General features: G+C 38.2%; 1 protein-coding gene across 4 annotated transcripts in view; it reads right to left on the bottom strand.

Moving 5' to 3' along the window:
- The window catches only part of PARD3B (par-3 family cell polarity regulator beta), a 991,411-nt gene that overhangs the window by 519,363 nt on the left and 448,614 nt on the right, over positions 1-23,434 (bottom strand). For all 4 annotated transcript variants that reach the window (XM_040984532.1, XM_040984535.1, XM_040984534.1 and 1 more), the window contains exon 4: positions 19,563-19,672. In XM_040984532.1, the coding sequence (XP_040840466.1) occupies positions 19,563-19,672 (110 nt within the window). The remainder of the gene's footprint in view (positions 1-19,562; positions 19,673-23,434) is intronic.

Genomic DNA, 23,434 nt, shown 5'->3' with positions numbered 1-23,434 from the left:
TTGCATTGTGCCACAAAAGCTTCTCTGCAGATCTGTATAATGAAATCAGTAAAAGAACAAAAGAGGGGACATTGCTTGAAATTTGAATTTCAGTTTTCCCTAAGCCCATCTGAACTTCTGGTTCCCACGATGTAAAGGTTCACCAATCTCATAGATAACAGGTTCTCTTCTTTTAAAAAGCCTCAGTATTTTCAGGACTTGGGAGAGAGCTTTCTCTGGTCCTCACTTAGTTCCAACTTTGGATCCCCACCCTATCCTGCAATGACCATCAGGGTCACTCCGAAACCCCCCATCCCAACACACACACACACACACACACACACACACACACACACACACACATTGCAGACAGAGAGCAACAGGGAAAGCTTGGAACCAGAAAGGGAACGGTCAGCAAGCACTCACACATGCCTTACTAGGTAGGACACAAAGATTAGTTACGCCTCACTAAGGTATTGAAGATTTCTCTGCACACCCCTCCTAAAACTGTTCTGCACTTCAACTGTTGACATATGCCTTGTTAGAGTTATACGCCAGTTTATACTGTCCCAAAATCTGCCAGGTTCAGCAAAATTAAGCTTCAACAGTATAAACTGCTGAATGCTAAAATGAAAATAGACATGAGACAGATGAATAGCACCCTATAGCCATTTTAAGGTGTATAGCAGCCGGTTCTGTGTATAAACCAAAATTCAAATGTCAATGAAGTAGTCAGAGGATGTAGTTAAGAACTTGCATTTTTTAACATATTTCTTACTCAATACCATGTCAATTAATTCCATAATGTTGTAAATTGATGTTGATGTTATGTTGTAGCTTTTAATTGATCGGGATGATATTCTGCCAGCTCTGCTTTTGCACCAGAGATGGTCTCCCCAGGAAACCATTGAATTTATCTGGACAATAAGATGCTGGACTCTATACGTGCAATGAAAGAATCTTGACTGAATTTGAAATGTAATACTGCAACAAAGTGGAGGAATCTACCATGGGGGGATGGTATGGGGAGGGGTTAGGGGAATCCCAGAGCCCATGAGACAGTGTCACATAATGCAATGTCATCAATAAAAAATAATCTAACAAAAAAAATAAAATAAAAAGCCTCAGTATTTAAACTAGAATGGATATTTCCTAAATATTTCTGCTACATATCAACTTTGTGATTAAACAATTTGACCCTCCCTTAACCTCTATTTTCACTACTGCCTTTTCAACACAGTCAGAATACAACTAGGAGTTACCTGATGGGGGATATTATGAGAGACATATACAATATTTTAAACGAACAGTGATTTGGGACTGAAGCCTTACTGTATAGTAGGCTAAGCCTCTGCCTGTGAAAGCGGTATAAGCAGTATGGATTCTTATCTTAGCCTACTCTTATCCCAGCTGTCCCACTTCCAATCCAGCCCCTGACCTGAGAAAGCAGGAAACAACAAGAAGAAACAGCTGAAGTTCACGGGCTCCTGCACCCACGTGGGAGACTTGGAAGAAGCTCTTGATTCCCATCGGCCCAGCTCAGGCCATGGCAGCCATGTGGGAGGTAAACCAACAGAGAGAAGGTTCTCTCTCTCTAACTCTGCCTTTTAAGTAAAAACCCAAAAATAAGCTTCATAGACATTCTTTTAGTGCCCCTTGCTCTATTTTTTAACTTGCTTACCATTGCTGTTAATGCAGAAAAATTGTGACAATTTATTATCTCTGCCTTTTTGGAGTGACTAAATCCATGTGAAAGGAATCATAAGGGCAGAATATTTCCTGCCTACTTGATGTATTTTTTTTTGTTTTAATATTCATGATAATTTTCAAATTGTGTGGCAAATGATAAAACAAAAAAGTCACATACATTAAAGTGATGCATTGAGGAATCAATTTTAGGATAGCATTCTTCTGTTTTGCTTTAGAGAATGTGTTGTGCAGTACTTCTGGCTGTAGATTTTATTCCAAAACTAAGTAAGTCATACATACCCAAAGCTTCCGATTTTTACTTGATCACCAAAAAAGAAATGGCATTCCACATAAAATAAATTTCTGACTTTAAGTGGACATTTTTGTAGATTATATAATAAATATCAGCAAAATACAAAGATAATTAAGTTGTGTATTAATTGCATGTTGAAGGGGATCCATATCAGAGGCAGAGGCAAATGAATCATTGTAAATAGGGGCGGTTCTGTGATTTAGCACTGTGACTTACAATGCCAGCACAGAATAAAAGTGCTGTTTCATGTCGACCTGCTCTACTTCTTTTTTTAAAAAACATCTATTTTTTTTTAAAGATTTATCTTATTTTTATTGCAAAGTGAGATATACAGAGAGGAGGAGAGATGGGAAGGGAAATCTTCCATCTGATAATTCACTCCCCATGTGACCACAACGGCTGGAGTTGTGCCAATCCAAAGCCAGGAGCCAGGAGCCAGGAGCCAGGAACTTCCTCCAGGGCTCCGACGCAAGTGCAGGAACTCAAGGCTTTGGGCCAGCCTCAACTGCTTTCCCAGGCCACAAGCAGGGAGCTGGATGGGAAGTGGGGCTGCCAGGATTAGAACCGGTGCCCATGTGGGATCCCGGGCGTGTTCAGGGTTAGGACTTTATCCATTAGGCCATGGCGCTGGGCCTGCTGCTCTACTTCTTATTTAGTTCCATGCAAATGGTCTGGGAAAAGTACTGGGAAATGGTTCAAACACTTAGCTTCTTATCACTCCCAAGGAACACCTGGATGACATGTTTGGCTTCTGCCTTCAGCAAGGCCCACCTTTGGCCATTGTGGTCATCTGTGGAATAAACCAGAAGATGCAAGGTTTTGCTGTCTCTCCCTCCCTTTCTGCAATTTTTTTCAACTAAACAATTTAAAAAAAATTGTAATTTCTTGGGCCTGGTACAATAGCTCACTGGCTAGATCCTCATCTTGCAAGCACCAGGATATCCTATGAGTGCAGGGTTGTGTCCTGTTTGTTACATTTCCCATGCAGATTCCTAATTTTGGCCTGCAAAAGCAGTAGAGGATGGCCCAGAGCATTTGAACCTAGCACCCATGTGGGAGACCCGTAACACCTGTCTCCTGCCTTTGGAACAGTTCAGATCCCGCCATTGAGGCTGCTTAGGGAATGAACCAGCAAATAGATGACCTTTCTGTCTGTCTCTCTCTCTGTAAATTTGCCCTTCCAATGAAAATAAATAAATAAATCTTTAAAAATAAAATACAAATTTCTAAACAAATTTCCTCCCCTACCCCATTGCCAACATTTTTAAAACATCTATTTACTATTTCATGACACAATTCCATAGGCTTTGGAATTTCCCTTCTACCCTCCTCAAATCCCCTCCCCACCACTGGTTTCCCTGTATTATTAAAATAGTATACTCCTTCATATTCCTTCATAAATAGTCATAAATCCATTATTCTTCTATTTGAGAGTATCCTGACATTGTACATGTGGACACCATTTTAAAATTAAAGTGGAAATGTAACTTGAAGAAAGGTAGTCTGAACTACATTAAAAATGCAAAAACAGTAAAATAGTCTCTAAGGTCTCCCTGTGCTGTTTTGTTCTTTGCTATAGACACAAAATTTAAACAAATTTCATGCTGAATGAGTCCCTTTCCTCAATACTTAAAAATGAATTACACATCACCTTTAAGAAAACAACTATATTTCTTAAATACTGCCTTTAAAATATTTTCCCCCAAAAAGACCATCTAACAGAATGAGTTACTTACTTTTCCATTGTTTATTTTCATTTAGTCACATAATCAGCCCAAGGGTTATTAAATACCTACCACACTTCAAACTGGACATCAAAGTTAAGAGAGCATTCTTTACTCTCAGTGTGTTTCTACTCTAGAGGACATCGTGGTAGAGAAACACATACGTAAATGTCAATTATGAGTCTTCCTGCTGTACACGACACAAATGCATGCTCACTGACGGTTGCGAGATTGACAGGGAGAACTGGGCAGGGAATAACTGGCTTTGTGAGCACAGCAAAGCAGCATGAGTCATAGACAAAGATGTGACCTGAGCCTGCAAGTCTGTGTTCCCCGCGTGGCTCGTGACTGACAGCTAACGATTTGTTTCCATATTGAATATGGCTTCTTCTGGGGTGGAGTTTGGGACAGGAGTTATAATGCTGTTTGGAACATTCACGGCCCATAGCACCTTCCTGGCTCAGTTCTCCAGGTGTACACTGTGAGGCAGAAAGCAGCCGCTCAAGGCCCTGTGTACCTTCTCACTGTGCAGAAGAGGCAGAAGGAGCTCCCGGAACCTGATTTCGACTTGCTCATCATCCCATCTTTGTAGGAATTTGAGCAATCAAACAGCAGGATGGGGGTCTCCCTTTATCTCCCTGACTCAAATAAATAAGTGGAAATGCATTTTTAAAAAAAAACTACTTTCAAGCTTTCCTCTATAGTTCCCTATTTCACATTTTTCTCTTTTCATGCATGGTGCAAATCCAAAGTGTGTGTTTCTTCAATTCAGTCATCTAATGCTTCTCGTGAATTTAAAGAATTTTTATGGGAAGAGTATATTTTCTTTACAAGACTACTCTGAGATAAGTATTATTACTATTGTTGTTATTATTATTATTATAACAGAAGAGAAAAACAAGACTAAAGAAGGGAAATATGTTACAAAAATTTTCAGCTCATCAATAGTAGACCAAGATAGGAACCAGGCTTCCTGTCTATCGTCCACATTGTTAAGCAAACTAGCACGTTCACTGTAAGTAATGAGGAGAATTTGAGTTCAAAGAATAAATTGCCATGCCTGGGTTTTCGCTAGGACTATTTCCGCTTTTACACCTATATCTTCTATAGACCTTCTAAGCAGATCTGCTTCTTACCAGCTTTTCTGAGCTCATGTCCAGCTTCCAGTAACTACTGGATCTGTTGCAGTTGGACTCAAATGTAACGTTATGGGAGACAAATCACGATAACGTCACACACCATCAAGAAGGCAGGCTCTGGGCACCAGGGGCCCTGTGGCTTCCCACTCACAGACATGTGTTTCACTTCAACAGATTCTTTTCTAATTCCCAAAGTCAAAGTAAGCATGATCTTTCATATTTGGCCATAATGATGAAGCCATCTTAGAAGCCAAAAATAAAGGATATGGTTTTATTTCCTTTCTCTTTAATTCTATTTAACACACATTAGAAAACAAGTAATTATAATACTCAACATTGTTTATTCTTATTAAAATGCATTAAGCACCCACAAGCTGCTAAATGCTGTACTTAAGACATGAACCTTGCAATTCTACTGTGATCAAGACAGAAGACATGTTTCTTCTACCTGACCTTGTACAAAATTATACTTGTGCCTAAATATACTAGTAGATGAATCAGAAATCATATCAAGTTGCTTTGACCAGCAGATGATTAGATATGCAAATAATGATTATAAAACTGCTGTTTTAAATAGATCTGAATTTCTTCTTCCCTAAAGGTTTTTAATGTCTATATTAAATTCTTTTGTAGCAGCAAATCTTTCTCTTTCACAGGGGCAAATGAATTGTGTAAATAGTCAAATCATTTGAGACTATTCTGCAATATAAACCTTGGCCTCAGATAGAACATCATTTTCAGCAGAAAAATAAATAGTTACTAATAAAAGGATGAGGTTATTTGCTTTTTAGAAGGTGGAGCTCGTCAGCTGGTTTTCAAGGCAGTTCAAGTGAACATTGCCTACACCATGTGAACAGCAGCAGTGTCTCATGCACAAATGCTACTTCCAAAGCTAGTATTCAGTTTCAGATCTAGGATGATACTTCAGGTTAAGACATATTTGAATTCAAATTTTGACAATATTTATTAGCTATGTGAGGTGAAGCAAATTCATTAACTTGTTTGAGCCAGAGCTGCTTTACCTGGAAAAAGAGACAAAGAAGATGAACTCACAGATTTTTTAAAAAAAAGATTTATTTTATGTTTATTGGAAAGGCGGATATACAGAGAGGAGAGAGAGAGAGGAAGATCTTCTGTCCGATCATTCACTCCCCAGGCTGCCGCAACTGGAGCTGAGCCAATCCAAAGCCAGGAGCCTCTTCCGGGTCTCCCATGCAGGTACAGGATCCCAAAGCCTTGGGCTGTCCTCAACTGCTTTCCTGGGCCACAGGCAGGGAGCTAGATGTGAAGCGGGGCTGCTGGGATTAGACCTGGCACCCATATGGGATCCTGGGCGTGCAAGGCGAGGACCTTAACCACTTGCGCCACCGCCCCGGGCCCCAGATTTTTTTTTTTTTAATTGAAACAAATGATATACGATAGAATACATTGGTGTACAAGAGCTCACCCTTAAGAATTTTAGATTTTGGGCCCGCCACAGTAGCCTAGCAGTTGAAGTCCTTGCCTTGCATGTACCACAATCCCATACGGGCAATGGTTCTAATCCTGGAGGTCGCCCTTCCTGTCAAGCCCCCTGATTATGGCCTGGGAAAGCAGCTGAGGATAGCCCAAAGCCTTGGGAACCTGCACCAAGATGGGATGCCCAGAAGAGGCTCTGGGCTCCTAGCTTTGGATCAGCACAGCTCTGGCTGTGGGGCCACTTGGAGAGTGAACCAATGGACAGAAGATCTTCCTCTGACTCTCCTCTTCTCTGTATATCTGACATTACAATAAAATTTGTTTAAATAAATCTTTTTTAAAAAAGAACTTTAGATTTCATGATGGTGTGAAAGCAGTATGCATTGGCTAGAAAGCATACACTGACTTCTGTGCTTTGCCTGTGCTGCCAAAGGCAGGATGATACATCACAGGATGCTGGACTGCCAGAGGGAAACAATTGGGGTTCCATACAGGGACTGTGTTGCTGGCAATTGTTTCTGACGCAGGGTTTCAAAAATCCATTGAAGTCGCTTGACTTTTTGCTTACAAAATAAGCCTTATATGATTTTGTCTAACTGTAGGCTAAATTATGACTTCTGAACATGTTTAAAGAAGGGTCAGCTGAATTCTGAGGTTTGGTAAGTTAGGCATGTTAAAAGCTTTTTAATTTATGACATCTTAAACTGATGATGCTTTTATCTGGATATGATAACAGGGCAAGTCAAGGATTATCTGTATATAATGAGATGTTCATATCCGATACAAGCTTGGAAAAGCCCATCTCTTCCCTGCACCCCAGGTACTATCACCTTAATTTCAGGTCTCCCATGTGGGTGCAGGAGCCCAAACACTTGGGCCATCCTTCACTAGGGAGCTATATTAGAAGAGGGCAGCCACGTATCATACTGGAGCCCACTTGGGAGGCTGCTGCTGTAGGCAGTAGCCTCTGTAATGGATACCTGTGGAATGAATCTGTTGAACATCCTGCTCACTTTCCCTTCTCTCTCCACTCTCTCTCGCTTTCTGCCTTTCCAATAAATAAAATACTTAGAAAAATAATATTTTTAAAAAGCTCTGAGTCTACTAAGACAGATATACAATGTAGAAAATCATAATGTAAGAAAGAATTATGGGAGAGATATTGCAGTGTATTTTAGGTGGGAAGTGGTAAACACTGCCTGAAACACAAAGAAGATGGGCAAATATCAGTAAACACTGCACTGAATTTTAAATAATAGTGGACATTCATCAGGGCGCAGGGTGAAAATAACTGTTCCATGTCTGATGAAAGAAATAGCACCTACAGAAACATTTTCAGCATGCATGAAAAACAGTGAGTAGCACACACGGGCCTGCCTTGTGAGCTATGGCCACAGATGAAGCTAAGTATATGGGCTGCACGAGGATGGGAAGCACTGTATCAGCAACTCAGAAGTAAGCCTTCACTCACATGGTCACATGCTTTGCAACGGGGCTCAGCAAGAAGTGGAATGGTCTTTTTACAAGACACTGCTAGGGAAACAAGATGTTAACACGGATCTTTAAGTAACATCATATGCAATTAACTTGAATTGATCCAAAAACCTAAATGTCAGAGTAAACACTACAAAAAATTTAAGAGTTGGTTTGGCAAAGATGTGGATATGACATGAAAAGCATGGATAAGAAAGGAATACGGAGAAAAGCTGGACTTGTTATTTTCTGAAATTGTGCATTAAAGAACAAAGTTGAGTGCAAAACTACAGGAAAGAAAATAATATTCTCATATTATCTGAAAAAGGTATAATATAAATGTTATATAATATATAATGTTATATAATATATATGTATATTATATATTATATAACTTGAAGCCTAATTGTAAAAATAAACAACCCAAATACAATTAGCAAAGAACTTAGACATTTCTCCAAAATATATCGTTTAAAGACAAAAAGCCCTCAAACTGATGCTCAGTATCACCAACCCTTAGAGTGACACAAATCAGAATCAGCAGGAAATAAAGCCTCACAGCCATTGGAGCAACTATAATTAAAAAAAGAAGAAGAAAAGGTCAAAACAATAGAGTGGACAAGTTGAGAAGCTCCTTGCAGCACCTGTTTCTTATTTTGGTGTGCCTAGGTTCCAATTCTAGCTTCCTTTCCAATTTTAGCCTTCTGTTCACTTGTTTCCAATTCCACCTCTACCCTTGGTAAGCTCAAGCAATTGGGTGTTTTCCACCCACATTGGAGAGCAAGATAGAGTTTTGGGTTCCTGGGTTTGGGCTGGCTCAGCTCTATTTGGGAGCTTTTTGGGGGTAAGCCAATGGTTAGAAATAATGGGTATTCTTCCTGACTTTCAGATTAATAAAAATCATTTTAAAAGAAAAAAAAAATAGTGCTCATGAGACAGAGGAGAAATTGAATGTGTGTGTTTTGTTGGTGGTATGTAATATAGTCCATCTCTGCAGGAAAGAAATCTGTGATTCCCATAAAAATGAAATTTAGAATAACCATCTGATCCAGCAGTGCAACTTGTGGGCGTCCATTCAGTAGAACTGAGATCAAGCTCTCAAGGAGACTCCTATGCTCTCGGGCCCACTGCAGTATTAACACGTTCAAAGTAGGAGGGGACCAAGCACCTGCCAATGGATGAATGATATCAAAATCTGGTGTACACACAAACCACAGGAATGATATCCATCCCTGAAATGAAGCCTATTTTGGCAAGTTCTGATGCAACAGCAATGAAACTTGGGGACATTTTGCTAAGTAAAATGCACCAGTGACAGGAGGACAAACACTCCATGATTCTACTTCCATGGATGTACGATAAAATCATAGAAAGATAAAGCAGGACGTTGGATGCCCAAGATTGAGGGAAAGAAGGGATAGAAAGACACTGTTAAATGAGTTTGAGGTTTCAGTTTTACAAGACAAAGACTTCTAGAGATTGTGGTGATGGGGACACAAGAGTGTTTTTAAGCTAACTTATACAACTGAACTGCACCGTAAGAAATGGGCAAGCTGGTTTCTGTAACAAGTGTTTTACTACAACAAAAAGTTTAATTAAAAAAAAAAGTAAACTCACCAAGAAATTGAAAAGATTCCTTGGGAGCCTGAGGAATGGTCAGTTGTTTACTATAGATATAGATATAGATATATAGATACAGATATACATATACAGATAAATACATACTTCTCTGGTCAAGTTTTGTAAATATATGACAGCTTTTACTGATGAAACAAGGAATCATCATACGGCAGGGAATATTACTGCAGATGCTCTCTAATCTTAAATATAGCGATGTTTATATTTTATGAGGACATCTTAAACATGTCGTGTCACACTGAAAATTATCAATCTATTGCATATTTGTATTTGTATCTTCATACAAATATATCTGAACATTAAATCTACTTTATTTTAGAAATCAAAATAAAAAGGGCCTGGGTGGTTGTTACAATGATTGAAATCAAGGCTGAAAGGGAAAAAAAAAAAAAGATAATCTTCGTGCAAGTCAGTCATTGCTAACTTTGAATATTTTAAGTATGTACTATTTTCTTTTAAAGGGAATTTGTCCTTACAGTTTTTGCAGCAAATTCCAATCGCCCATTCTTTGCCTAAAACATAAAAATTTCTAGCCAGAAAAAAAAGGTTAAAACACCATATGGAAACCAATATCTTCAGCCAGCCTCAAGTTAAGGAACATTTGCTAGAAGTAGCAATTTTTAAAAACTGATTCAAGGCTGGCAGACGGCTTTGGATTCTCCAGTGCCTCACACCGCTTCCTTGAAAACTAACTCACTCCAGATGTCCATATGATCATCTAATCAGACATCAAAAGCTGCATGGTGACAAGCTCACATGCTGCCGATGAGCACACTGTATGTTTCCACAAGTGTAAAACACACGCAGTAGCTACTTTCAAAATGTGATTCATCTAAATCAGAATTCTATTTTATAGCACAGCTATTAGCAAAGGGGCACCCCTCTGGGAAAGAAAAGTCTTTCAAATGCCTGCACAATGTTATCCTAAGGCAATATTGAAAGCAGAAGCCAAATGAAACTTGTACTGCATCAGAGTTTATGTTGGGAGGGAAAAAAAATTTTAAAAAAACATCCACCAGGAGAATTTCTATGTCACCTCCTGCTTAAAAAAAAAAAAAAAAAGCTTTCCTTTTCCTATCAATACTGACTGCCTTCTATCTTTGTAAGGTGAACTTGTGAACTCCAACTAATCATCTTCCTCCATGTATTGATTTTCACTAAAGAGCTACAACACAGCAAATCAGACCTTAGAAAAGACATGCTGCCTACCCTGGACTTCCACTGTTGAGTCACATGACCATTTGTAGTTCGGTCTACACATTGAGTAGATACCCTACAGACATGGAGTGTGCATGTTCCTATGTAAATACCCCTTCTGCTGCTGCACGTTTGGGTGTGCACTTCCGAAAATGTTGCTGCTACTCATTGTCTAATCAGAGCAGATGACTTGTGTTTAGAATGGAAAAAAACTTCATTTCATAAACACATATATTGAGATTAAATAAAAGTTAAAACCGAACTGATATCAAGAAGACAATAACTCATCTGGGAAGCTCAAGTCTCTAGTTTGGATGTGCAAGTTGCCAAGAACAACTAGAGTTCTCATAGGCTCTTTCTTTATTATTCCTTTCGAAGCATGGAAATTTTCTGAGTAGATTCTCCAGAATGTAAAAGTTTTCTCAGGGTCACAAAGTAATTTATGTGATTCGGACAGACGATTGTCATCACTGAAGTAAAACTACTCTAAACATTGCTTTTTATACAATTTCTAATTACTTCTGCCCATCCTGGTAACGTGGGATTGGGATACTTGTCAATATTTTGCAAGAAACACCTTGTAAATGTCTCTACTTGCCTACCAGGAACATTTTTATTTCCTTCCGAAAAACTGAAGTCAGAAACATGCCTTAAAGGAGATGGAATAATTGGAAAATTTTTAAAAGGGTATCTATAGTCATAAGTGGGTTTTAAATCTTTTTAAAGAAATTTAGAGTCTAATCAAGAGTTGCCAAAATTCTTTGAACCCCAGTTTTTAGAAAATTACAGTACTGTTAACACCAACATTTTATAAACCTTATAATTATGGAACTAACATTTTATTGATAAAGTAGTAAACCCAGATGACTGACTTTGCTGCAAGCATATTAATTTCTATTCTGGGCTCATATGTCGGGGTCACTTACAAAATTAGGCTTCCCAATCCTTCCTGTGTAGAATTATCAAGCTTTGTTTTTTAAACTAAAATTTTGCATTTTTAAAAATAACTAATTACTTCGCTAAAGTTATTGCTAGACTTTTAAAAAGATGATGTGCTTCTCAATTCAAATTGCTGATCTCAACCACCAACTCACATTTTAATTTCACATTTTCATAATGAAATTATATTTAAACATTTTTCTTTTCTTGACAACTTGAAGGAATAGGTAACACACTGTCCTGCAGCAGAAAATTCTACATTGAAATTACTTAGAAAGTAAAAAAAAAAAAAATTAAAAAGTACATTAAACACGGAATGTCAATGCATGTGCCCGAAACACATACATTCAAGCATACAACTATGAAACACACATCCTTTTTTTAATTGTTAAAACTGGCTAAACATTAAGTTGAATTCACCTTGCCAATCTTGGGACTAAAAAAATGTAAATTATTGAGTCACATGTTTCTGATCTGTATGCCAATCACTCAACCTAAGTACTTCAGTATAAAAATGAACACACTGTCCCGTTCCTTTGATGAGCTCTTACGTTTTGAAAACACACATGTATGTACAAGCAATTCACTTTGAGGGAAATAACAGCTAATGGAAACTCTGCTCCTGGCCATTCCGTTCATGCTATAGAAGGCAGGGGGTGCAACAGGGCAAAGCGAAGGTCAAGAACACTCCCTTTGAGACATAAAATGGGTGCTTGAGGCTGCTGGGCTGTTTTACTGCTTAGTTCTGCACGTCTTCACTGGGTTATAAGTTTCCTGAGGACAGGAACCATGGCCTGGGCTTTCCAGATAGCACATAGCAGAGGATCTGGACATTTAAGGGATTTATTTTGACATGAAGGCAAAATGCATCCCATTTTTGTGATGCACAGACAAAGTCTAAGCAGCAACAGGAGACATGTCATGGTTATTTTTAAAATTTCTAAAATGACCTATGAATAATGATCCGTCTTTTACACTGTCAGTCTGGGACTCGATCCCAGAAGAGTATGGGACATCCCTGAAGAGCAATCCCACTCCTCAGGTTCCTTGATTATTCACAGTGCAGCCATTCAGGCAATCCAGATTAGCTTCATAAATATCATCCAAGACAAGGCAAAAAGAAAAATAAAATCTGGAAAAATAAAAAAAAAACCAAAAAGGGACTTCTGGATTTTCCCTACCTGAAGTTGAATCTTAACAGGCATAACTGTTTCTGAAATTAAGCAGTTAGTTACTGCCAAGCGAAGTAAACATTTGGCCCCATGAAATATTGGATGGCAGCTTTATCTCTTAAAAACAAAGCCATATGAAAACTATTGTTGCAATATGTCTCCAAGCTCTGGTCTTATCGGCACACAGCGTGAACAGCTGGAGTTACAAACACCAGGACTATTATTAAATCGCTGTGTGGGGAGGGAAAAAAAAGAAAAAAAGGCTTTTGTAGGCATCAGTGTCTCTAAATAATGCAATTAAATATTGCATGTTATTTCTCTCTCACTGTTACTCTTAAGCACCCAGCTCTTCTTGACGGCAGACTGTGGATAGAGCCTTTCTTTCAATATAGATAGGTCTTAACAACAATTATTCTATCCCTGCGTTTCCACAACTATTGTCTTGTGTGTCTATGTGACAGAAAATAGAACCTGGTCTTTTACTATGGATTTTTAGAGCTGACAACCCGCAACCAAAAGTCCCGACATCTCTGCAGTAATTTGATGACTTTAATCCTGAAAGCCAAGCTTCTTAAAATTTCTCAGTACCAACTCAATGATTTCCTTCATGGATCAGAGAAAGCGTAATCTAGGAGTAACACTGACTGTAATTTCAATCTACGTACTCTACAGGAAAGGTATAGCCACAGGAGGGGAAAAGTCTCAAATTAGCACTCCATTGTGTTATGAATGAGAATGCGAGAATTCTATTTGCTGGAAATATTTTCTCTTAACAGTAACTACATGCTACTGTGTAGTAAAATAGCAAAGCTTTCATAGAACATTGTATTTTCACGTTAGTGCCAGCAGAAAATGCTGGAAAAAACTGGAACTATTTCTCAGTTGCAATGTCTTCGTATAATTCTCTGTATCCTTTAACCTTCTGAATTCAGGTTGCTAATTATTGTGCTTATTTTTGCCTAAGCAGTTACATTTGGGCAAGTCAATGAAGAATCACCAAACACTTTCATTCATCTTAATATCTTGGATTTATGTAACATGTTAAACAGAAAAAGTGACAACATGTGTTGAAATAATCTTACTTATTATATTTTTATTAAGTATTTATTTGTTTATTCAGGAAACTCAGATTTACAGGGTGGAGATACAGAGAGAAGCATCTTCCATCCACTGGTTCACTCACCAAGCAGCCACCATGGCCAGTGCTGAGCTGATCTGAAGCTAAGAACAAGGAACTTCTTCCAGGTCTCCCACGTGGGTGCAGGATCCCAAGGCTGTGGGCCATCCCCTGCTGCTTTCCCAGGCCACAGGGAGGGATCTGGATGGAAGTGGAACAGCTGGGATATGAACTGGAGACCACATGGGATCACAGCATGTGCTAGGTTGAGGACTTTATGCACTAGGTTGCAGCACTTGGGCCCTACTTAATAAATACTTGAAAAAAAGAAAATGATTCTCTATGTTAAAAAAAAAGATGTCCTTATTTGAAAAGTATAGTGACAAAGAGAGGGAGACGGAGATCTCCTACCTACAAATGCTTTCATATATTCCCTAATATTTAGGTTGAGCCCAGGTCAAAGGCAAAAGCTATAAAATCCAATCTGGTCTCTCATATACGTGGAAGGGGCTAAAGCATTTGGGTCATCTTCTACTTTTTTTCCTTGTACATTTGCAGGGAACTTAGAAGGAAAGCAGCTGGGATTCAAACTAGCACCCTTAAATGGAATGTTAGCATCATAAGTAGCAGCTTATCCACTTGTACCTAACTCCAATTAAAATTCTCTACTTCTTAATCTCAACCATTAGCCATAGTCCAGGTGGGTAACCTCTAAACCAGTGGTTCTTGGTCTTCAAATTTGAAGAGTGATAGTGTCTCCTTCATGCAGCACACATGCATAACTACCATGCCACAACAAAAACCTTGGGACCATTAACAGACACCAAAGTTAATCCATTAACTTCCAAATAAACAACTTCAGTTTTTGCCAGCTACTTTTTTTTTAAGCCAAAGAACAAACATGGAAGACCACTGTTTTCATTATTTTGGTAATGTAAGAAAAGCAGTAAGTTAAAAGCAAACAATGTGTTTCACTATCCGAGAAGAACCACCGTATTAAAACGTTCAGGAATCCACTTTTTAATTTACTCACCCTAGAGGATCAATTTGCCTTTGAGGTTAAATTGAAAACTATAAACAATAATTAAAACATAAAACAACCATAGTAGTTAACCGGATATTAAGAAAAAAAATCACATCTGGTTTAGAGATTTGTTCCATCCACAAATTCAGGAACATCAATTTCAAGGACCTAGTTTTATGGCATGCCCTCAAGCCAAGAACACCAGGTTACAATAAAGGAAAGGAAGGTAAGAGTTTCTATGAGTAGACTCTCATTGAAATATCCTGTCCCCAGGATTCCCTTTTCTTTAATTCAAAAACACTCACTAAAACTGGAGTAATTATTGTCTTGAAAGGTGAATAGCTGTTACCATTTGCTTGTTAATAATTGTGCTTTTCTGGCAACTAAGTACATTTATAAGAAATAGAAAAGGAAATTTCTGTGTTATTTATCCAGTGGCACTCTAAGTAGCAATAGTGAGCTTTTTGATTCTCAATGAATGGAAAACTTAAAATTTGTGGAAAATCAGATTTCTCTAATTTAAGCTAGTTTTGTAACTCTAAAATATCTGAGAGTGTACCTCTTAGGCAACCAATTTATAGTAACGCAATCAGCTGTAAAACAAGTAAAACTTCGAGAATTTTTGAAAAAACACTTACCTCTGGGCACCACTGAAAATTCTTCCCTCTATGCTAAGTGCATTGTAATGCAACTAAAAATAAGTCATCAGTTGTAGTTTCAAAGGCAATATTTTGATGTAATCAAATGTATCGCATATTCAGATTCTTATGCTGTATGTTATAAGTAAATTTCATTTCTTGGGAATGATTGAGCATAACCCACTTGGGCTCCTGCCATCTGTGAATTGCTTACATGTGAAAACTCTCTTTCTAAGAGATGGAAATTTTGATTGTCTTTCCCCGTTGGATATTGGAATGAAATGAAACTGAACATGTTTTATTAAGCAATAGTTTTTCATATTGGTTGCTGCATGGTAGTATTATCATACATAGTATGTGCATCTTATCAAACCAAGCATGGTAAAGCTAAAGTTGTGGACAAAATTAACAAGTACAATTTAGGAATCTGGGAGAATCAAAAGAAGCTCAGGTTCTGAGTTCCTGCCATTGGCCTCAGATCCTTGTCACACAAACCTCCTGCTACCTGTCCCACTATGAGAACTGTGGTGATTAAATTCCCATAGATTCCTTGAAAGACAGGACCTCTTATCTTTAAGCAAACAACAAAATTGACTCTAAGACCACAGGGTACCACATAATTGATCATCAATCCATGGGCATCATTGAGAGTTAGTGGGGACATGATTCATAATTATGCCAGAACAAGTGCCATGAACCAGGATTGCTCCAGGCAAACCCAATCACACTGTCACCCAAGAGATGATGTAGAGTTCAAATAATGTCCCTGAGGGTCTCAAACCATTTTACTAATGCTACACCCAATTTACTTCTGTCTAGAGCTGCACTGCCCAATAAAAAAAAAACTGAGAAACACTGACATGCTTTTAAATTCCCAATAGTCATGTAAAAGGAAGGGAGGGAGTGGTTTAAAAAGAGTTGAAAAATAATTGTCATATATTTCATTGAACTAGATATTTCAAACATTATTATTTCAACAAAGTATAGCCACTTTTAATGAAAACTTTTACACACTAATTTGTTTCATGATTCAGTCTTCAAGATTCAATGTATATGTCACACTTAAATGCATTCCAGTTTTCATAAGATATGCTTCAAGTATTTAATAGCCACATGTGACTGGCAGCTATCATACTTGACCGCATAGGTCTAAATAAGTCCACAAGTATGAAGAAATAAAGAAGTTACAATGCGTGTACACACACACACACAAACACACACACACATGTCTACTTTTCTTTTAGATAAAGCTAGAACACATTACATTTTCTTACTTGGGCCCACCACAGTAGCCAATATAGGTGCTGGTTCTAATTCTGGCAGTCCCATACCTACCCAGCTCCCTGCTTGTGGCCTGAGAAAGCAGCTGAGGACTATCCAAAGCTTTGAGACCCTGCACCTGCATGTGTGAACCAGAGGAGGCTCCTGGCTCCTCGCTTTGGGTCAGAGTTGTTCTAGCTGTTGAGGGAGTGAATAACAGATAGAAGAGCTTCCTCTCTGTCTCTCCTCCTCTTTGCATATCTGACTTTTTTTTTTAAGATTTTTTTTTTTATTGGAAAGGCAGATATACAGAGAGGAGAGACAGAGAGGAAGATCTTCCATCCGATGATTCACTCCCCAAGTGAGCACAACGGCCGATGCTATGCCGATCCGAAGCCAGGAGACTCTTCTGGGTCTCCCACGCAGGTACAGGGTCCCAAAGAATTGGGCCGTCCTCGACTGCCTTCCTGGGCCACAGGCAGGGAGCTGGAAGGGAAGCGGGGCTGCCGGGATCAGAACCGGCGCCCATATGGGATCTTGGGCGTTCAAGGCAAGGACCTTAACCACTGCGCCACCGCGCCGGGCCCACATATCTGACTTTTCAATGAAAAAATAAATAAGTAAATCTTTTTAAAAATTTAAAAAATGTCTTACTTAAAAACTTTGCTTGTCGATTGTACAGTAGAGCAATTAGGCTATTTACCTGTTGCCTGGGCTGAAACAGATCTTATAACAAGTAGTTGTTTACCTAGCACATTCATTCTGGGGAACACAGAAAAATGGTTAGGTGAGATTATTAATTAGTTGACAAGCACTGTAATCACTGATTCCAGTATTGCTTTTCCCAAACATATATACGTGTTATAGTCCTAAATCCAAATGACATAATGAATAACTATTGTTCACTTGGCACCAGACACAAAGATGGAGAAGATACATATTTGAACGTTGCAACAGCTAGGAATACAGCATTTATGAAATATGTGTACAGTGAGTTAAGAAACTAAAATGTGCCACTATCTGACAGCAACGCAGGGGCCGGTCCACCGTCCAAGGTTCAGCTCTGCATTTCAGCATGCACAGAGAACACGGAGAGGAGTGAAAAGGGAAAAGCAGATGTCCCATTGAGTAAGGTGCCATATTAGGACCCAGTCTGTGTTCGTTTGTATAAGGGTGATATACATGGTTTTTAGGTTTTGCATTTTTTCTTAGGATGGATATGCATCTTTGTTAAACAATAATATATCTCCCTGCCTCATACCTTAATTTGGAAGTCACAGATTCCATACTATTGTAATCAAATGAAATCTTTCAAAAAGATAGGAAAGTAATATTGCTGTCATTTCAAAGGGTCTAAGCCTGGGGCCCAGATGACAGAAAACATGGAAATAAGCAATGATCTATTTTCTGTATGCAAATGATGGTGATACATTAATCAATTTACATTGTTATTTAGGAATAGAGAGACATCATAGAAGTTAGCCATTGAATGTAACTCTCCTGTCTCATGTAATTCATTTTCTCATTTCCATAGTTCTTATCTTTTCCCAGTGCAAAATCTTCAGGGTTGATATAATCCCAATCAGTATGCATTAAAAAAACACATCATACCACCTACTGGTTTTGTTTGTACACATCATTAAAGTAGAACATTGCACACCTGATTTTTATTAAAATAATGTTCCAGTAAAGAAACTTTCTTAAAAGCATACAGTTTTAAATAGGAGAGTGAGAAAATATTACATGTTAAACACTTTCAAGACACTTGCTTTCCTAAGAACACATGTGCTAAAATATTGCCACAAACAACAGTAAATATCCAATGATTTGGAAGGGTGACTTAAATTCCACAAAGGCCTTGGTTCCTAAAAACAATGTTCCAAAGAAGGAGAAACTGCTTAATTGATGCAGCATACTTACGTGTCAATAAAATCTCTTCTGTTTTATAAATAAGAGACTTAAAAAGAAAGAGACTTGCCTTTAGAAAGCCTTTTAAATATGATTATGTTAGTTAAGCCCACCCACTATAATGTTGCTTGGTCATTAATTAAAATCTAAGCCTCAAAGCATTTAAATAGATGAAAAGATTCCAGAAAGATCTAATAGAAAGATCCCTCTGTCCTATATAGGGGGTGTATATAATCTCTTCAGGAAGTCATTCTCCATTTAACCTATTATTATTGGTAAAGTAGTTATGATAATTCTGCAGCTCTTCAATTTGAATGTGGTCTTGTGGCAATCCAATGCTGGTACCACATGCCCATAGTGTTGGCAGCTTGCAAGCGCACTATACCATACACACTGGTAATGCCTGGCAAAAACATTACGCTAGCATGCCAAACATAAATAAATAGTATACTTTGTCATTATGCAGCACAAGGATGAGGAAAATGAAGCAGCATAGTGTGCAGGTTAAAACATAGACTTTGGAGACCTATCTCCAGGTTTATATTCCAGACTTTGTCACTTAACAGCCATGTGACATTGAACAACTAGTTGAACCTCCCTTTGCCTCAATACCTTCATCAGTAATAGAGAGAATAATGTGAACTTACCTTAAATAAGTTTATGTGATATAATACATGCCTTTAAAGCAGTCCATGACACATTACCAGTACTATATAAACAAAAGCTATCACTGTAATTGACTAGTAGTAACATCTCATATTAGCTATTATAATAAATGCTATGCATCTTGTTAAAAGATTTCTATCTCCTTATCAAAAAAAGTGCAAAGCCCTGTTTAGTACAGAGTTAGGCACTTTGATCTTTCATCAGAAATGCAAACAGCAGGATACCTACCACAACAACTGGTTTCAGACTCTGGCCACCAGGGTGTGAAGCCCTTGGCTGGGCATCAGCAGGTGGCCCCAGTGCTGGGTCACTGCTCCTCCTCACCAGTAGTGGAGTGCCTGCAGGACAAAATGAGAGGTCAGAGGTCAAAAGAACCCTGGGGAAAGAGAGTGTCCTGCACAATGCACTTTAATTAAAAAGTTTTACAACATGCTTTTAGGTAAAAACATTTCATTTCTGAGGACACTTGTAAATGAATCTATTTAATTATGTTTTATTATCTACTGATAGAATGACCTCTTTTTCCATGTGCATTTCAGAACAGGTAATTGTACCTTACAAACTGTTGAGCAATGTAAAAACAGACAATGAAAATTCTAAATGCTGATCTAGAAAATGTTAAAGAGATGGAGTATGTTGTGGACAAACAACAAGGGTTAGTTGGTGTTAACTTGTTACACGGCAAAGCTGGAAGTATGGTTGTTCCTGCCAATTGGTGCTTTCCAAATCTTCTAAATATAGATTCTGAAATGTTATTTGCCGGGATTATAAAATTAATGTCTATTTAAACAGACACAAAAGAATTAGTTCATTCTTTTCAATGTCTCCCTACGTAGATAAAGCGTAAAGAAAATGTTAGTTTTTCTGAAAACACATTCCAGTTCCTTCTTAATTTAATGAAAGTTTCCACTATTATATATTTGACTCAGTTATTAAATTCTGAAAAATATCTTGCAATAAGAAAGTTCAAATGAAATTCAGCCTTAGTAGAGCCAGCAGCCTAACCACTCAATTAGGAATAAAATAACTTGTTTCATACAAAATTGGCCACTATGGAGAAAAATCTCTAAAAACTAAGATCTACTTTTGGTTTAAAAATCACTCTTATATAAAAATATTAATGTTTCATTTGTGTGCTTTTGGGAAACGCGTGGAAAACAGTTGAAATGAAATTTCCCATTTATCAATAGCCTGAAAATTATTCCCCAACTCTCTCAAGTCACTGCTTTTAAAAGTAACATTTTTCATCTATGTTTTATTTACAAACTTGATTTGTATATATGCTTCAATGTTCTTGTTCTTAAAAAATAAAACCCCAACAAACTGTTGTTTTTATCCTTGTCCAGATAAAAGTTGCATTTTGAAAAATACCTTCCTTTATAATGAAAAAAAAAAAGCATGCTAATAGAATGGACACTATGGTCCAAATCCAAGTTCACATGATTTCCTTTTTATCAATAAATATATTACTTCAACATTCCCCAATTTCTTCCACACCTCATGAACTTCCCAAGCAAATGATGCACCAAGGACGATGTGTTGAAAAATTGTTTTCTGTGCACGACATTTCTAACACTTCAAGAGTAAAAATAAGGAAAAGGACCATAACATCCCAGGTTTGAACCATTTTTTCCTCTCCTTTGGGTGACCTGAGGGCTAAGCTCATTTGAGATGAAGCCTGGGATCACCGATAACAGAAAATGAACAATTCATTAGACAGAATCCTAAGAAACAACCCATCAGCTTTAAAGCTAAGAAAAAAAAAATAAGGGCAAACCTTGGCTAGCACACTACAAATATCAATCTTCAATTGCAGAAAGCGAACAATATCAAAGAAAATCATTATAAACTTCCAAGTTCTCCTTATTTATGAAAAAAAAAAAACAGTTGATGGAGGAGAGGGTTAGTTGTGGCACAGAAAGTTTCGCTGTCCTTCACGTGGCCAGCACCCCTGTTCAGAGTGGCAGTTCAAATCCTGGCTACTCGGGGTCTGGCACAGCTTCCTGGCTCCTGGCTTTGGCCTGGCCCTGGCTGTTGAGGCAATATGGATAATAAACCATGGAATGGAAGCCTTTTCTTATTCTCCTCTCTTCTGCCTTTCAAATAAATAAAGAAAACCTAACTGAGTGAGGGAAATGCTAATGATTGATGATTTTAGCTACATTATTTTTTAACCTGGGTCACATTGCACACATCTGAATATCTGCAGAATATCTGCCTGTGTAACTTGGCTTTTCTGCGGGAATGAGCACACCTTCCTGAAGTCATTTGCATATTTTACCTCTGTAGTTCCTATGCACCAGCCTTAAACATGCATGTCAAGAAAAAGACATCTTTATCTCCTTGTTTCTTGCAGTATCTGACATCATAATGATAAAAAGTTATTTGAAACATAATTTTCCCAGCCTGTGCATTTAATCAATGCAATCATCTCCCTGAAGATGACAATTTAGTTTTGTATCAGAGCGTCAACATTAACCCCAAACAAGCTTTCAGAGGGCTAACTAGTCTAAAACCTACTCTCAGCTGGCTAGCAAAAATTTTTCTTCACATCTGAATGTCTCTTGTGGAGTTACTTTCTAATTATTGTTAGACTGTCTCAAACTATTAGTAACAAGTGCAAATAATCTCATATTGGAGTTAATGAACATACACTGTTCAGAAAATTTGAAACAACCCCTCCTAGAACTTTTTTTTTTAGTTGCCAAACACCATTTGAAAATGACTGTCAGAAAGAGGCAGTTCCAACTTAGAGACAAAACGAATTTCTGCTCTACTGTATGTCAAAACACAAACAGTTAGAAGTACTGAAGATGGTCTTGAGTATTCATTAGGGCGGAAATCATATTTTACAAGGAAAGGTAAGTGAAGTGAGAGGGAGGTTACTCCATCTAGTTCTGGCAATATCTTGGATGTGTGTAGTGGGGAGGAGTGAGCAGGCAGATAGCAATGAAGGAGCTTACAACACAGTGGAGTTGGGATGCTACATTATGGCCATAGATCATTAAAGTGGAGAGGACCATGTACCTTGGAACCAAACAGTGGTTCTGCAAAGCACTGTCACTGTTTAACACTTGATAAGTACGGCACAGCACAGAATGGATGGGAAGCTGAAATAAAATGAGGCACACACAGGATACCGCACTGTCTCCAATTTAACTTTTAAGCAGAAAATGCCTATCTTCCACTAGAATGTAGGCAATAAGAAAACCCATTATTTATTGTGAGGTGTGCTATCTGCTCACAAAACTGAAATCCTGAAAGTCAAGCCAATTTTTATGGAATGACATTTAAATAGTAAAACTCTAAAATCCAGTTCTGTGTCAAAGCAGATAGAAGTCAACATTTAGGGGCTGGTGCTGTGACATAGCAGGCTAGTCCCTGCCTGTGGTGCTGCCATGTCGTAACGGCTTGAATCTCAGCTGCTCCTCTTCCAAGTCAGCACTCGGTTAATGGTTTTGGGGAAGCGACAGAGAATGGTCCAAGGCATTGGACCCCTTCACTCATGTGGAAATCCTGGAAGAAGCTCCTGGCTCCTAGCTTTGGATAAGTCTACCTCTTGCCGTGATAGCTAATTGGGGAATGATCCAGTGTATGGAAGACCTCTTTCTCTCTCTCTTTGTAACTGCCATTATCAAGTAAAATAAGTAAATCTTAAACAAAGAGGTAAAAGTTTTAAAATAATAGGTGGGGCGGGAGGGAGTTCTAAAATGGGAAAAAATTTATTGGTCAACAATATTTTTTTGGCTAACTGTGTCAAGACTTATTAGATGTAGAGTCATGATCCCTCAGAAATCTCTTGGAGCAATGATATTCCTGAAAGCACAATGTAAAGGTCACTGAATACAACAAAAAAAAGCATCAAGTCTTATATGAGAACATTTCAAAAACTCACGGAGCAAACAGAACTCATAGGCACGTTTAGGACAAGGGTCAGATGCAGTAGTTAAGCTGCCATTTTGGGCGCTTGCACGCCACATCAGAATGCTCGGATATGAGTTTCAGATCCTCTGCTACTGATCCAGGTTCCTGCTACAGCACATCCTGGAAGGCAGCAGATGATGAGTCAAATACGATTGCATCCTTGATGCCAACGTGGG

This window comes from Ochotona curzoniae, unplaced genomic scaffold, assembly GCF_017591425.1.
Source record: "Ochotona curzoniae isolate NIBS_2020 unplaced genomic scaffold, NIBS_Ocur_1.0 contig_4148, whole genome shotgun sequence".
Classification (NCBI taxonomy): Eukaryota; Metazoa; Chordata; class Mammalia; order Lagomorpha; family Ochotonidae; genus Ochotona; species Ochotona curzoniae.
This window is presented reverse-complemented; position numbering and strand designations above follow the sequence as displayed.